The sequence below is a fragment of the Cyrtonyx montezumae genome, unplaced genomic scaffold, assembly GCF_038088225.1.
Source record: "Cyrtonyx montezumae isolate F1298 unplaced genomic scaffold, pur_monq_1.0 scaffold_33, whole genome shotgun sequence".
Lineage (NCBI taxonomy): Eukaryota > Metazoa > Chordata > Aves > Galliformes > Odontophoridae > Cyrtonyx > Cyrtonyx montezumae.
In genome coordinates, this window is record NW_027072038.1 from 1,164,928 (window position 1) to 1,181,684 (window position 16,757).

The 16,757-nt window shown below is 59.9% G+C and overlaps 1 protein-coding gene across 1 annotated transcript; it reads right to left on the reverse strand.

The window, feature by feature from the left end:
• Positions 1-109: 109 nt before the first annotated feature.
• NUDCD3 (NudC domain containing 3) lies at positions 110-16,601 on the reverse strand. The gene is given in 7 exon segments (XM_065745027.1): positions 110-277; positions 361-417; positions 419-550; positions 4,238-4,381; positions 7,558-7,690; positions 15,528-15,835; positions 16,370-16,601. Coding segments are annotated over 7 exon segments (1,074 nt in total). The 5' UTR covers positions 16,559-16,601; the 3' UTR covers positions 110-166.
• Positions 16,602-16,757: the final 156 nt, after the last annotated feature.

Here is a 16,757-nt window from a genome sequence, read left to right on the forward strand (position 1 = left end):
TCCTGAAAAACAACGGAGCCGTCGGCAGCGCGAGGCGAGGAGAAGGGTCCCCGCATCCCATCCCACACTGAGCAGACATCGGGGGGGGGGGGGGGGGGTGTTGGGGGGTCCCGAGCTGGGGTTCCCCCTCCCCACCTCGCTGCTGCTCGGCCGCCTTTTGCCGGGGTCAAAACTGCACGGCGCCGGGGGAGATGTTGAACATGGAAGGGTCGAACTTCTGGCCGCGGAACGGGGAGCCCTCGGTGTCCCAGCCCTTCTTCAGCATCTCGTGCACCTTCTGCAATGATGCGTGGGGCCGTCACCGTGGGGCTGCCCCACACCCCACGCGGCAGGGACAGCTCCCGGCCCCGGGGCACCTACCAGCTCGTGGCTCTGCGGCTTGCCCTGCAGCTTCTGGTGGTAATCGAAGGTGAGGCGGGTCGAGCACGGCGTGCTCCTCCTCGTCCACCGTGGCCATGGAGCGCTCCTTGTTGATCTTGTCGATGTCGATCTGCTCCTCGCCCTCCAGGACAGCGCTCCACCAGTACTCGTCCCCTTTGTTCAGGTTAATCTAGGGACGACAGGCAGCTCAGGGGGTCCACGTCCCACATGTGGGGACGTGTCACCCCGAGCCCACGTGGATCCCTGAGCCCAGGTCTCACCACAACAACACGTCGCCCCGAGCCTGATCCCACCACGGGGGTATGTCACCAGGCCAGGGGACACGGCCACGAGCACACACACACTGGGACATCACTGCTTCTGCTGCAGTGCCACCAGCCCTGGAGGGGTGGCCCAAGACAGAGGGGACGTTGCACTGTCCCCTCCCACCACCAGCCCATGTCCCTGCTGCCGCGGGGGCCACAGTGGGCTTCACTGTTCTGCTGTAATTGAGCACCAGTGCCATCCATAAGGGCGGACAACGCGACCTGGGCACAGCTCTGCGGGGGAGCAGAGCAATGGCGAAGGCGGATTCCAGCCCTCCTGCCCTCATCGGGCCGAAGCCCAGCTGGTGCTGTGGCAGTGAGCACAGAGGAACACATCACCACGGAGAGCATCACCACTCAAAAGCACACAGCCCAGCGCAGGGCATGTGGGGCATCGGCCCCAGCAGCAGCGCAGGAAATGCCGTGCCCTCCCCATCCCGTGGCCACCGCTCCCATGCCAGGGCTGCAGTGGGTGGGAAGAACCCTGCAGAGCTGCAGCCCACGAGCCCCCTCCTCCTCCTCCTCCTCCTCCTCCCCACCCCACGCGCGGCCCTCGCTTTATTTACCACGTCCCGCTCCCACCCTGCTGGGAAGGCAGAATTATTCATTTCCTCGGCAGCTTTTCTGCAGCGTGCATCACTGCTGTGCTGAGAGCTTTGTGAACAGTCACTAATTAACCTCTGCGGCCCACCTTGCACACACGGGGGGAGTTTGCTCTTCCCCCGGATTCCAGGGGGAGAGAACCAAAAGTGGGACTCGCCCCGAGGCCGCAGCCCCCACTTTCTAACGGAGGTCTCCGAGCGTCTGTGGGGAGCAGAGCTCCTCAGGTGTGGGTTTGGGGTTTGGGGCTGGCTCAGGGTGTGGGGTCGGCTCCCCGGGTGCGGTGCCGTGCCAGCCGTGCCCTGGAAGGCGGCCACAGAAGGCGACCCCGCAGGGCTCTGCCAAGGGAACGGAGCTTCCCAGCGAGGACAAATAGATCTTGACCTGATTACGCCGCTGTCTGTGGAGGGAGCCCAGCTCTGCCCCAGCTCGGAGCTGCAGGGTGCTCGGATCCTCCCGCAGGAAGGAGCACGCTCGTGCTTGGGTCACACATCCCTGCTCCGGGGCTGGCAGATGCTGGAGCTGTGCAGAGCTGAGGGGCTGGGGCAGGGAGACCTGTGTGCTGCACGGAGATGGCACTGTGTCACCCCTCTGTCCCCAGGCTCTGCCAGGAGGGGCCCAGTCCTCTGCTGCGGGTGCTGGGCTTTGCCACAGAGTGAGGTTTCCTCTCGAGTCCCAAATGTCGCATCAGATGTGGAGGGGCACTGCCAAGGGATGGAAGTAGGTCTTGGAAAAGCCACCTCTTGCCACCTGCTTCCCTTCCTTCAGGAGCCAGGGAGGACAGGAGCTGGTGAGGGGGGCACCAGGGAACGCTTCCCACGGCACATGGAGGTCGGGGAGTGTTATCAACTCAGCCTCCCAGCTCAGGAGATGACAGGCAAAGGCTGTCATAGCTGCCCAAGGCAGGGCTGGGCGACAAGAGCCCAAGTGTGGATAACAAACGTTGGAGAGGAGAGAAAGAGCAGGAACGGGGGGGGGGGGGGGGGGGGAAAAATCCTCAACAACGAAAATAATCCCCAAACGTGTTGTGCACAACACCCAGCAGAGACTGCTAAAAACGGCTCCCGCGGATCTATTTTCATCTCACTTCTGACAGCAGGCAGCTCCAAAGCCACAGCCCTCGGGTTTCTGCCTCGGTCAGGTTGGCACGAGAGCCACAAACATGCCGACGGATGCGAGGAGGAATGTGCCGAGGGCTTGGCCGAGCAGCTCTGGGAGTGAGGGCGACGGAGAGGCACCTTCCAGGCACTGAGTCCAGCCCTGGCACACCACAAGCGTGGCTTTGTCGTGCCCCCACCTTCCTGGCTGTCCCGTGTCCCCAGTGGGGAGCTCTCGGTGCAGGAAGATGCTCGTGGCCCCTGTGGAGCTCAAGGAGCTGCTGCCACAGAGCCTGGGGAGCACGCCCCACCTGAAGGCGTGCTGTGCTCCCACCGAATGGCCGCGTGCCTCCAGAATGAATGGGAAGGAGCCGCTCAGCACTTTCGGCTACTCTGCACATGGAAAAAGGAGACACTCTCGGGCAAGAATTACTCACTCTGCTCCAGTTACCTTACAATTCTTCCAGAGAAATTTCATCCCACCATCAATATGTTGGCAGCCAGCTGGAGATCCTCGCAACCCTGCGCTCGTGCTGATTTGAGGCTCTTGCCTCCAGCTCGAGTTAGAGATGAGGGCACCACTCCCCACGGTCACTGTACAAAGCCCCAAGCATCACCCCACCTGCACGGCACCCATCCTCCTCTGGCTGTGTGACACACTGCTGATCTCAGGAACACACATGGGGACTGCCAACTGCCCACACACAGACACATGTGGGGGTCAGCTCCTCTTGAACAGCGTTGCTCCTTCCCAGGATAGTGCACACGCCCAGACCGGCCAACTTTCACAAGTGCCATGTTTGAAAAATGTTGGTGAATGATCCCATGGTCTCCTTTCAAACATCCTTCAGATGGCCAAGAGGACTCAGAGATGCTCTTCCCTCCCAGAAGGCCCTACTGGCAGCAAGTCTCTCATCCCAGGGTACATCTTCAAGACCAGGTTGGATGGGGCCCTGAGCACCCTGATCTAGCAGCAGATCTGGAGGTTGGTGGCACTGCTTTGTGGCAACAGGGCTGGAACTCAGTGATCCTTGTGTCTCTTCCAACTCGAGCCATTTTATGACTCTGTGATCACAGAATGTTGCCTGTTCAGGATTTCCATGCAGATGCACCCGGTGGGATTCCCAATCAAATGTCACGCTGCTTTTGGGTGCCCATCAACTGCCCCACTGGTGACACAGGGCACAAGGAGAGCATGGTGCCCTGAAAGGAACTTCCACAGCCACAGAGCCCCAGCCCTGAGCTCTCACCGAGGGCGACCACCCTGAGGAGCTCCTGAGAACACTTCTGGCTGAAAGGAGAGGGCAGAAGGGCAGTGGGTGGCAGAGCCTGGCTCCCAGCACAGCCCCGGCCCCAAATCTCACACAGGAGTTGGGCAGCCAGAGGATGCAGAAGATGCTGGAGGAACCAGGCTGATGGGCAGCAACACAACACCCAGGACTGCCTCAGTTGTGGAAACGGTCTGGCAGCATCACCCCTCTGCCCACATTGCTGGAGCACACCACAGACACCTAACGAGGCTGGAAAGCCAGCAGTGATTTGCTGTGGGGCAGCAGATCCAATATAATTATGCCCAAACCACTTAAACGAGGAAGACGTGCAGAAGGCAAACAGGAGCAGCTGCAACGACTGCTTCCAACAGGACAGGCAGCATGTCAGAACCCCAGGGCAGCTCAGAAACAAGCAGTGGGGTTTCCCCTTGCCTGGCACACACGAGCTGCACGTTGCACAGCGACAGCCAGGGAAAGGCAGCGTGGGACGTGGCCAGCTCTGGCTCAAGCCTCCAGCTGCTCCTGTTTTCCAGGCCAAGCACTGGGGAGCTGCAAGGCAAGGTGAGGAGAGGGCAGCCCTTACCAAAACACACTTCCCTGGCTCCAGGCTCCAGAGGGAACTCTCTGTGTTGATCTTGTGCGTGAGCTTCCCCTCCATGAGCACACGCTGGCTGCTCCCCTCCAGCACTGCCACACGAATTGTGCTGCTGCTGATATCCACAGATACCTGGGAAGGCGGAGAGAAAAGCATCAGGAAGGTTCCTGCTCTGTTTCCTGCTGTGCAGCTCAGGCCTTGGGGTCAAGAGCACTTGCTGGGGATGAGAGAGAACCATCAGCCTGCAAGGGTGGAGGGTGGGAATCCCACTGCCATCTCAGAGCAAACAGGCAGCAGAGCCCTGCAGGGACTCACACAGACACTTCCCCGTGCCTCAGTTTCCCCTTACAGAAAACCAGCTCAGAGGTCAGGTGCCTACTTGCTGCGCCCTGGTACTGAGTGGGGCACAGCTCTGTGGCTACCAGAGCTGAGCCCTGCCCTGCCAGGCAGTCTGGGGCTTCTGAGCCAGGAGTGTGGTGCTAGCCTGGACCCAGCACCAGCCCAAAGCTCCTCAGCTTCGTACGGCCTCCACACCAAGGCACAGCCAGAGGGATGTGTGTGTGTCCCCATCGGGGCAAGGGGACACGGCAGTTCTGTCCCCTCCTGCAGCAGTCATGTGGGGAACCCTGCTGTGACCTGACACAAGGTGACACGGCCCCCCCAGGGACACAGCAGCAGGCCGCCACTTGGCCATGCTGCCCATCACCCCCTCAGTCCCCAGAGAGCCCATCTGCCGCATGGCCAGGCTGTGAGGAGCAGGGCTGGGGGGGGGGAGCCAGCTCAGGGCCCCCAGTACTGCCGGCCCTCGTCCGAGAGGAGGAGACTGCAGTGAGATTTGCCTGCATTCTCTCCCAGAGTTCCCCCAGATCTTCCTCTGGCTCTGCAGAGCTCATTTGAAATGTTATTACATTATCCATTACCTAGGAGATCTCCAGTGACTCACTAGCTCCACGCAGGCGAGATGCGGGCAGAGCCGCTCCAGGCAGTGACAGCACCGCGGCCGCAGGACCAGTGCCACCAGGATGAGCCCCGAACCCGTGCTGCTACGGAGCAGCCATCAGAGCACAGCCAGCCAGCAGCGTGCCAGCAGGCTTCCACCTGAGGTGTGGGTGCGAGCACCGCTGTGCTGCAGCTCCTCCAGGATGAGGAATGTCACCAACCACATGGATGGGGCACGTGGACCGAGCTCTGCTCAGCCCGGGTCCCATCCCAGCACACACACGGGGTTACTGCCCATGGGTTTGCTCCAGGTTCATGAGGGGGGGCTGAGGAAGGGGGTGCAATGCTGATGGCTGCGGGGTGATGCCCTGGGCACGGCTGTGGCACCGTGCTGTGCTGCACAGGACAGCCCTGCTCAGCAGCCCCCGCCCGCCCCCACCAACACAGCCAGCACACACACAGCGTGAGCTGATCTCCCCATCTCCTGTGAGCCACGCAGAGGGGAAGCTGCTGGCCTGATCTCTATTTCAGGGCTGGGAAGCGCAGCTCCATGGGCCCCTGCTGCGCCTCGAAGTGGATCGGGGAGGTGGGGAGCAGAACACGAGGTGCTCCCACCCATCCCTTCTCCCCTTCCTGCTCCACGGAGCTCCATACAAGGAAACCTCCGGCTTACCCGAGTGAGAAGGTGCCATAGCAACAGCCCGAATCCCAAAAGTGTCAGGAGTGCCGTTCTGAGCAGCATTAGAGCCGGGCACGCTCAGAGCCCAGGGACCAGACGGGGGAGATTTTTAATCTTGCCTTGGCAGGCAGAAGCCAAAAACTTGATAATTTTTTTTACAGGGAGAAGCTGCATGGTGAATGCAGGGAACGCTTCTGTTTTGCAGGAGCCCATCAATAATGTGCCTCAAGCCCATCCAGCTTGAAAATTGCTTTGAACTGCCCTGCTCTGGACTGTGACCCAGCCAGCCTGCCTGTCCTCTCCAGCTGCAGAGACACAGACAACAGCTCTGAAATGAAAACCTGCCTGCAAGGCACTGAGGGGAGCACCGGGGGGGAGGCAAGGACCGAGCGGGATGTGCATCACCAGGACAAAGGAAGCCAAACACTGGAGCCATTGGTGCAGAATTAAATGGGGTGCTGTGGGGCCAGTCTGGGTCAGTACACACCTGTGGGCATCTCCAGCTGCTGGCAGCATCCCCAGCGCAGCCTGCGAGGAGGCAGAAGAGGTCAGGAAAGGATGTCCTATCCTGGCTCCTCGCTGCACCTGCAAGGCCCCTGTGGCTCCGGGTGCCAAAAGATGGCATCTGACACCAGGATCTTGGCAAGGGTGCAACTCCCCGGCATGTCCCCAGGCAGGGAGAGGCAGCATGAGCTCCACACGATACAGAGGGGATGGAACATCCGTCTGGACACCCCCGAGCCCTTCCAAGGAACAGCCTGCCTTAGCTTTAGACACCCAATGGGAACGGTGCATCTCACGGTTCCCCTGCTGTCCCCATGGCAGCCATCACCCCTCCAGCCTGAGCTGCCGCTGCCAATTACGCTCTGTTGGCATGCCAAGGAGCTGTGTAGGCTGCAGCCGGCGAGCAAACCCAAGCGTGCTCATTTCGGCTGCCCTGGAAGCAGCAGAGGAGAACGGGAGGTGGGGGAGCGCCGACTTCCCAAATGGAAAAGTACAGCAAGAGCCGTGGGCTGGGAGTGCTGGGGAAAGCTGGGAGAGGGGCTTCCAGCCCTGTGCACGCTCCTTGGGCTGCTCCGCAAGCCAAGGTGGGGAGAAAGGGGGACAGGAGAGGTGCTGAAGGACACCCAGTGTGGTCACATGCTGTGCAGACAGCTCTGAGTTCACTCCAGAAATATCATTTGGATTTTGGTTGGCCCTGCGTGGAGTTAGAGCTTGGACTCTGTGATCCCTGTGGGTCCCTCCCATCTCAAGATGCTCTGTGGTTCTGGGACTCAGCAAGGCAAGTGATGTTCCAAGCCAGGAGGAGCTAGCAAGGACACATCCCTGGTACTGCCCCGCAGCCTGAGGGTGCTCAGGGGGACGGCCAGCTCTGTCTGAGTGCACGCGGTCCACGGCCACAGTGGGACACACAGATCTGAGAGGTGCCTGTGAGATTGCAGCAGGCAGAACTGGAGGAAAAAGCAGAGAAAGTACAAAGCCAAGGAACCCTGCTGGGGCTCTGAGCAGCAGGATGCAGCAGTCACAGCAGGAGGGTGGCCAGGCTGGGACTGTGGGTCCCCAGCACTGGAGAGCAGTGCACAACCACACTGTGGCACAAAGAGCCTCGCTGCTCCCTGCACAGCTTCCCAGGAAAGGCACCCCGAGGGGAAGGGAGACACCAGAAGCCAAATTATAAATGCTGCTTTACCTGTTTGCCTTTTACAACGTGTTTGGGCACGGGCACTTTAATCTCCAGGTCGCTGTAGTCTTGGGACCAGGCGTAGTTCTCCCGCACCGCCCCATTGTAGCTGTCAGGGTTCGTCTGAAACTGCTCCTGTCTCCTGGGGAGGGAAGGACAAGGAGGGGCTGAGCAGCACAGGGTGAGCAGGGAGGATGGGAGCAGAGCCTGCACTCTGGCACTCTGCAGTGCTTCAGGCTGTGGGCTGCACCCAGGGAAAGGATCGGGTTGGCAGCCCAGCACCCCTCAGCTCGCAGTGCCAGTGAGGATGGCGATGGGACGTGGGGACACACATCCCTTGGGCTGCCTGAAGGGTGCAGGGCTCTGGGGATGGACGAGGAGGGATCTGTGGGGATCAGATAAGCAACCAGCAACACACCTCCAAATAGCCAACACATCTCCAGCCAAGACATTCCCATCAGCCTCATGTCCTTTACACCACTGCCAGGCCGTGCTCCACCAAACCCTCCCAGAGAGGGGAAATAAAACCGAACCTTTCCCAAAGCTGGCTGCGGAGCCACCAAAGAGCAGAGCTGTTCTTCATACACACCCAGCCCTCAGCCTGAGGCTGTGGGGCTTTACATAAGGGTGCAGGGGCTGCGTGGCCCCGGGGACCATGTCCTGACACCCCTGCAGCAAGGGGCACGCAGCGGCAGGCGGGGGCAGCTTCCAGCCCCGAGCATTACATAAGATCCACGGGGTTTAATGAAATTAGGCTCGGGAAGGGTTTGTGTGCACACACACGCCTGCACACCTTTTTTTTTAAGGTCCTTTTGGTTTTAGGGTGAGGGCTGGGATGCCACCAGCCCTACAGGGGCTGTGGTGGGTTTGCACAGTGTGGCCACAGCTCCAGCACTGCTGGCACCGAGCGAGCAATGTCACGATGCTGGAAGGGGGGGGGGGGGGGACCCTGCAAGCACTTCTTCCTTTTCTTTTTTTTTTTTTTCTTGGGAATTTTGGCCTTGCTTGGCGTTCACCCATTGGGTGCCAATTGCCATGGAAACGGGGTTGGCATGGCAGCACCGAAACGGCGCTCACGCTGGTTGGCTCCAGCTGGCAGCTTCCAAACCGCCCCCAGACTGTGGGAGCCAAAGAGGCTGGGGGCCGTGAGAGCTGGGAGCAGGCGTGGGGTGCCACCAGCCCGTGGGGGGCCACCAGCTCGTGGGGTGCCACCAGCTCATGGGGGGCCACCAGCCCGTGGGGTGTCACCAGCTCGTGGGGTGCCACCAGCCCGTGGGGTGCCACCAGCCTGTGGGGTGCCTCCCTCCTGTGGGGTGTCACGGGCTCACAGGGTGCCACCAGCCCTGGGGCAGCTGGAGGACACACGAAGGGCTGCAAGGTGGAGGAGCAGAGCTCTGCCCGGGCTGCTCTCTGCTCTGCCTCCCTCTGGTGATGGTGGGGCTGTGAAGGGATGCAGGAATGCATCTGGGCTCCGGCGTGAGTTGGATGTCCTCCTTCTAGTGGCTCCTGTCCACGAGCACGACCCAGGACAAGGCACGTCTGGATGTTTTCACCTTCCAGGGACTCCGCCAAGCACATGGCGCTGTGGCACGCATACATGAGCACTGTTTCACAGCCACCCTGGGAGGAGTCAGAGCTATGGAGCTGCTTCCATAGGAAGACTGAGGCAGGGTTGCTCCGTGCTGGATCCACCTCCTTGCTTTGCTCTCCTTCTGTCCCTTCTGCCCATGGAGCAGCTCTGCTCCGCACAGATCCTCGGAAGCACGCCAGGCACAAGTGTCCTGGCAGGGCAGCGGGGCTGAGGGCGACTGAGGAAGGTGAAAAAGCAGCAGCTCTGAAACTCGGGCTCTGGCACCGCGTGCACTCGGCTGCCGGGTGGCGGGGATGGTGTGGGTGGGTCTGTGTGTTCTGTCTTGTTCTATTTTTGCTCGCCATGTGTCATTTTGGGGGAGGTGAAACCTTTAACAATGCACCGTCAAGAAGCAGCCGATCTGTTCGGTGCTCCGAGGGACGGCACCGCCATCCCTGGTGGCACAGGGGTCACCGCAAGGGACCCGTCCAGCACCAAGCACAGCAGCCCTGCCACGTGCTTCCCATTTGCTCCACACTGATCCCTCCTGCTCTCCACGTCCCATCCTGTGGGACCGGCACGGCCGTCTGCTCTTAGTCAAGGTGAATTATTTAGGCAGCTCGATGGAAAACGTGTCAAGGCGGTTAGGCAGTGCAGATGTGGAGGGGGCGGAGAAAACGGTGACGGACGAAGCGAGTGGGGCTGGTGATGCGGTGTGGGGCCAGGCCAAGCCACCCCGTAAGCAGAAATGGAGGCTGAGCCCCTGCCTGCTCCCAGAGGAGGTGTTGGCAGCATCCCATCAGGTCCCACAAGCATGTCCCAGTGGCAAAAGCAAGCCTGTCCTGTCCTGTCCTCCTCCTCGCAGAGCAGAGAAAGCAGAGGAGCACGGTGCTGCCCCAAGCCACCCTGCAGGGCACAAACACCCCAGCCCTGAGTTACCCACTGCCGAGGCCCTGTGTGAATGCACGAAACTTCCCCCGAGCTCAAGAGGTAGCCGAGAATGGAAAGATCTCATTAAGTAATAATGAAGTTCTGAGCAAAGAGGGGAAGAGAAAATCAGGCACGAGGCGTCCGTGCACCTAACCCACATAAGCACGCAGCCTTGCAGGGAGCTGCAGCGTGCCGGCCGCCTTCATTTATTGCACTTATTGCAGCCATCATCTGCCCGGATTGAGGTGGGAAGAGTTCTGCAATACAGATTTCCAGAGGGAGAAGCACCCGCTCCTGCCCAGCAGCCAAGGGACAACTCAGAGCCACGCCGAGCGCAGGAAGGGCTGAGCACCTCCTGCAGGGTCCTGCTGGGCTAGGGCAGGAGGAAGAAGAGTTGAGCCTTCAGGATGAACGGGACAAGGTTCAAATGTGCACTCTGCTCCCTGGAGCAACAGGTAGCTGGAAGTGTCAGCCCCGAGACAGCCGCATCCGCAAAGCTGCAGGGATGGCGAGCGTGGAAAATCCCAGGGTTGTGCTCTCTGCTGTTTTTGCAAGCAAGCTGACAAGGAGCCTCCCCCCACCTCCGGATTTCACATTTTTCAGCACCAAAACACCGGGCGTGTGGTGCTCGGTCTCTCTGGGTTTTGCTCCACTTAATTGGTCTCCAGCAAAGCGCTGAGCCGGCTGAGTACAGCCCTGCTGCTGTCAGCTCCGCAGTAAACAAGCGCTGCGATGCAGCTCTGTCAGCACTGAGCTTCTGCAGGCTGGTGGCTGTAGGGGTGTGCGTGGGGGTTGGTGGGGAGAAGCCCACATCCACATACGACGTTGGGGAGAACCCAGAATCTACACAGAACGGTGGGGAGAAGCCCCAGATCTGTGTAGGATGGGGGGGAGAACACCAAATCCAGGTGGGCTGCTGGGGGAGAAACCCCAAATCCAGATGGGATGGCAGAGGATCTCCAAATCGAGGTTGGTTGGGGGGAATGAACCCCAAATCCACAGTGGGAGGCTGCCTTTCCTCCCCAGGACATATTGAAGTGCTACAACCTTGCAACAGCCCTGAGCTGCGGGGCTGCAAGGCACTTCTCCAAAGCGGGCTGGAGCTGGCAAGGCTCACTGAGCACACCAGAGACATACCACACCACCAGAGGAGGCCAGCACCGTCCCTTCCCCCCCAAAATCACAGTCCCCTCAAACCAGGATGGCTCCGAGGGCACGTTCAGCCCAATGCCACTCTGTCAAGGCGCAGAGAGGTGCCCACCACCTCCAGGCAATGCCTTTGCCACTTGACCCTACAGCTAAACTCCAAACCCACACCACCCGCAGCATCCAAAAACCCCAACTCCAAAGCTCCCCAGGCTCCCCCATGTGTGGCAGTGGACATGTGGCCCTGCTCCTGCTGCAGCCTGCAGCGAGGGGCTCCCCCCCACACTCAAGCTCTTTGGGGGAGCTTTTAGCCTTCATTTGTGATTTCCCAGTTATTTATGGAGCCATTCAGTAGAGCAACTTGCTGCCATTAGCGTGGTTGAAATGCCACCACCAGCTTGCAGGAGAGCTCTGGAGTCATCACCAGAGGGCTAAATTTCACTACTGCTGGGAAATGTAGGTCAAGGACAGCAGGATGCACTACTGGTAGGCAAAGTCCCCTCGGATCCTCACTGCTGGCACAGAGCTTACACAACCTTGGGCCAGAGAGGTCTCCGAGGGACACTGCCACAGCACACCAGCTTCAATTCCAGCTCCTGGAAAAGGGGACCTGGCCGAGCAGAGCTCCACAACCCCACAGCCAACGGCGCCTCGGGTCCTTCCCTGGAGAACAACACGGTGCTAAAGCAAGCAAACAGAGGTTTCTTTTTTAAATAAGAATCAGGCACACGCTGTCCCCCAGTCTCCAGCCCTGGGATTTTCTACTTGTTAAGAGAAAAATTTATAGGTTTTAATTTAGTTATTTTTGGTGCAGGGACCTAATTTTGGAGCTTAGTACCTTGGTAGGGCAACCAAAGCCCTGAGCGATTGGGTGTGTGACAGGGGAGCTGACACGGCGCTGCTGATCTCAGCAGGCACTGTGCTCTGGCTTCCCATTAAAGCACTGGAAGATCAGGCTCCATCTGCACCCTCAGCAGCTGCAAGGGGCTCAGCCTGGACACAGGGTGCTCAGAAATGGGGCTGGGGGCACCTCGCCTCCAGCTCAGCCCTTCAAAACGATGCTCTGCCAGGAGCTGAGCTCCCACTGCTGCTGGAGAGGGTGGATGGGCTGAAATAATTTCCACCCCCCGTGTGAAGTCACAGCCTCTGTGCTCTGCAGGGAGGACTCAGCTTACAGAGAAGCTTCCCCAGGACAGCACAGAGGTGAAGAAACAGGCTAGGAAGGGCAGAACCCCACACGGAGCACCAATGTGTGAGGACCAGGGCACAAAGATGCCCAAATGAGGCGGGGTGAAGCAAATGAGGGGTCTTCAGCCAGAAAAAGGAGCTGAAGAGGGAACAGGAGAAGCAGCATGACTGCAAGCATCCAGAGATAGGGATCTGATAGCTGCAGTGAGGTCTGTAAGGGCCAAGTCTCAAGGGAGAAAAGAAGTCCACCAAGAGAAATCCCACCCTGACTCACAGAGCTGTGGGGCCACAGCCTGCTGGAGGTGAGAGCTAAGGAAGCATCATGGCACTTGTCTGGTCCTGCTCCCCTGGTCAGCACCAGAGCTGGAGGCTGGACCTGGGGCCCGGGGGCTTCCCACATCCCCCATTCAAACAAAGCTGTCCTCAGTGCCAACACCTGCACCATCCCTTCTCCATGGAACATCCCTGCAACCTGAGGAGAATGCACGCACATAGAAAACACATCCTGCAGGCACCTCCGAGTGAAAAGAATCCATGTGGGCTTTGGGCAAAGCCAAGCAGCTGCTGAGTCGAATCCGATCCGTGCAGGAGCCGGACAGAAATTTCCTGGAGTGCAGGGCTGCAGCCCCATTAACCTGAAGAAAAAGTTCTGCACCAGAGGGCGATGGGCACGGCCCCAAACTGACAGAGCTCAGGGAGCACTGGGACACGGCTCTCAGACATCAGGTTTGGGTGGTTGGAGTGGAGCTAAGGGTTGGACTTGATGACCCCTGTGGGTCCCTTCCAGCTCAGGATGTTCTGTGACAGAAGCAGTTTGGGAGAGCAGAAGCCTCAGCAGGTGGTGTCTTGGTGCAGTTTTGCTGGCACGAGGGAGGGCCTTCTCCTGCCCAGGGCACAGGAAAAAGCTCTGCAGGTCCCATCCCAAAGGGACAGCAATGGAGGTCTCAAATACCTTCATCCCATGTCTGCTTCCAGCAGCTCTGTGCTTTCTGCCTCCTCGCCACCTTTCTGGGGACCCTTCAGCACCCTCCTGCCCTTCCCAGAGCTCTCTCTCTGCGATAATTCCTTTCTCTGACAATAAAATTTCACCTGCTCTCTGTAGGCCCTTTCTCCTGGCTCCCCAAACAGCACAGGGCTGCCAGCCCCAAGCACACACAGCCACAGAGCCAAGGAGGCACAACGAGGGGACACAGAGCTGCCACAACCTCACACTGGGCTGAGAACAGCGAGTGGCTGTAAGACAGGAGAACGCACCTCAGGTTAGGGCTGGGAGCAAGCAGCAAGCATCAGGATGGCAGAAGGGGAACACCAAGGCCAGGCTGTGCTGTGCCACACGTGGGCTGCTGGGCGCTATTTTAAATGCTGCGTGGTGAATGCATGCAGGCTGGGTTTCAAGCTGGGGGAGGGGAGGGCGCTGGGTGGTGGAGGTGTGCCGAGCTCAGGCTGTGGGGAACAAACCAGAGCCGTGCCTTTGGGAGCTGCCCCATCAACACCAGAATTGAGCCAGGGAGGGCAGGAGTACACACGGCCCTCAGCGAGGCCATGGGGCAGCCCCATAGCAAAGGGGAGCCACGTCATGCCATTTACGGGGGGGGGGGGGGAACAGAGGGACTTGCCGAGGAACGAGCCAGCCACACGCCTCACCTGTGGGCAAAGCTGAGCATGATGCAGGCTTGATTTTGTTCTCCCCTTCCCCTGCAGCCCTATGAAAGCTGCTCCCATCCCAAGGCACCCAGAAGCACAGCAAGTCCTGATGGGAGCTGGCAGATCTAGGCTGGTACCTGCCCTACATTTCCACAGCAGCGAGGTTGACAGAATGAGCAAGTTTTTATATAGATTTTGGTGGTGATGTTTTTTGGTTTTTTTTTTACCAGTTGAGGAGGGGGGGAAGGTAGAACAAAAATGATTTTGTTGAATCTCTTTTTGGCATTCTTGCTGTCGGCGCTGCATGTTATTCATGCACCCCTCGTATCCAAGCTGGTGGCTCAGGGTTTTGCTCAGGAGGGGCTGTGCAGAATTAAGCAGCTGGTTCAATTATTAATAGCCTGTCAGGGGTGCCCTGAATGCCTGCTGCCTTTCAGGGGGCTCCAGTGCCCCCCAGAGGCGCACACACCAACTACAGCAGCTCTGCCCTGCTTGGATCCCTCAGCCACACCACCCCATTCCCTTCCCCAGACCAGGCTGGGAACACACAGGTCAGAGCTGTGGCAAGGCAGAAGAGCTCTGTCGGCTCCAGCAGGGCTTTTTTTTGTCTCGTTAATTCCGTGCAGTGTCAGACTGCCAGCCCCAGGGACAATCTTTCTTTCACAGGACAACAGAACACAGCTTTTCAGGTGATATCACCTTTGGCTTCTGGCTTATTTTTGTCCTGCACAACGCAGGACAGGCTGGCTGAGCTCGGCACAAGGTCTCCTCCTCATTCACACCTGATCAAGTCGCTGGGCACCTTCTCCTCCCAGCTCCATTCTCCTCCCTGCCCATCCCATCCCAGCCTGTCCAGGATCTGGAGCTGTCAGTGTAGGACCCGAGGGCTTTGTGTCACCTCACCCTGGCAGGGAAGAAAAGCCAGCTGGCAGCAGCCCTCAGACACACTGGGAGGACTTTGGAGCAAGGACATTTTTAAAGCACAAGGCAGCTTAGCCCAGCTTGAAAGCCACTGAGTCTGGTGAAAGAGTACATAAAGCTCTGTGCAGCGTCTGATGTAGCTTCAAAGGTGGCTCTGCTTTGAGTTGAAGGCCAGGCCAGAAACCTCTGAGTGTGCACTCAATGCTGACGCTGGCCTTGCTACCTGCCCACGCAGATATTTGGTATGAGAGCGACCTGCAGAGCACCCATCCGTCTCTGGGAGCTCCCACCGCACACACAGGGGGCACAGACCCAGCGTTTCCACGAGGAAAATGCTGTGGGACAGCACCTGGATTTCCCATAGCCACTGTGATCAGCCCCCAAGTACACTGACCCCAGAGCACACAGCTCCAGCACAGAGACAAACAATTCCCCTGCCCTCAGCACAGCGAGAAAACCCCAAACCCCCGGTGCAGAACACAGCTCTGCCTCCCACAGGGGATCCCACAACCCCTCCTCCCCCCACCCTGCCAGCCCCTGCCAGCGTGGCAAGGAAAGCAGCACAACTGGAGAGCCTTACGTGGGCAGCTCGGCAGGCGGGGGCTGCGCGGGGGCAGCTGCCCTTGGGGGCTCCGCTGGCACGGAGCTGGCTGCTGCTAGGGCTGCAGATGAATCCTGTGGCCCAGCCAAAACCCCCACGTCCAGCGAGGGCTCGGGCTCCTCCGTTGTCTCTACCTCGACCTCGTGGGCAGCCGGGGCTACGCTCACCCTCTCGGCAGCCGCGGCAGCTTCCTCCTCCTCCTCCTCCTTCTTGCGGAGCTTTGCCTCCAGCTCCCGGCGCCGCTTCTCGTCATCCTGCCGGGCCATCCGCTCAAAGACTTTGAATGCCTGCAAGAGAACAAAGCCGGCTGTCAAGGAGAGGAGGAGAAGCACATGCTTGAGGCCTTTACTGCCGTCCCTCTGCCTGTGGATACCACTCAGCCTGCTCCCTACACCTGCACTCGCTAGCTGGAACCACCTCTCAGGAGACAGATCCGACCGCAGGGCTTGGCTGTCTCTGGCAAGGGGCTGCCAGCAGCTGGGACAAGCCGTGGGCAGCCCTCCAGGGTGGCTGTGAGCTACTTCAGCTGGTGCAAGCAGAGAAGCAGAGCAACGGTTCGTGGGGTTCACAGTGTTTCGAGCCAGAACTGCCTGCTTCGGGTGGATAAAACGCACTTGGAGAGAGAAAACAGAACTCTCCTCATCCTGCGGCGCGAGGAGCTGAGTGCCCAGGCCCAGCCACCCGCACCAGGCAGGAGGTGACGTTCCCCGTGTGACGCCGGAGCAAAGTCCTACTGCCTCGGGGCACTCCGGGCCCCAACACCCGCGGGATCGCGGCGGAGGGCACCGGCACTGCGCGCAGCGAGCGGGGCCCGGGGGTACCTGCAGGGCCATGGCCTGCGCGGCGCCGGGCGGGAAGCCCAGGCGGTCACCGGGCCGCAGGAGGAGGCGGTAGAAATCGGTTTTGCGGTAGAGGAAGCCGAAGAGGACGCGCAGGAAGTCGTCCACATTGCCGACGTGCTGCAGGATGCCGAGCAGCGCCTGGTCGTACATCTCCGTCAGAGCCTCCATGGCGGCCCCGGCCCCGCTGCCACGGCAACCGCCCGCCCGCGCTTCCGCTCCGCGCGTCACGCCGCTTCCGGTCATCAACGCTGAGCGTCCCCGCGGGGAACTGCGCCGCGCTGAGAGGTTCCGGGGAACGCGAGTTCCGGGCAGCGCCGCGCCATGCCGCGCCGTGCCATGCCGTGCTGAGCAGCGCCGTGCCATGCCG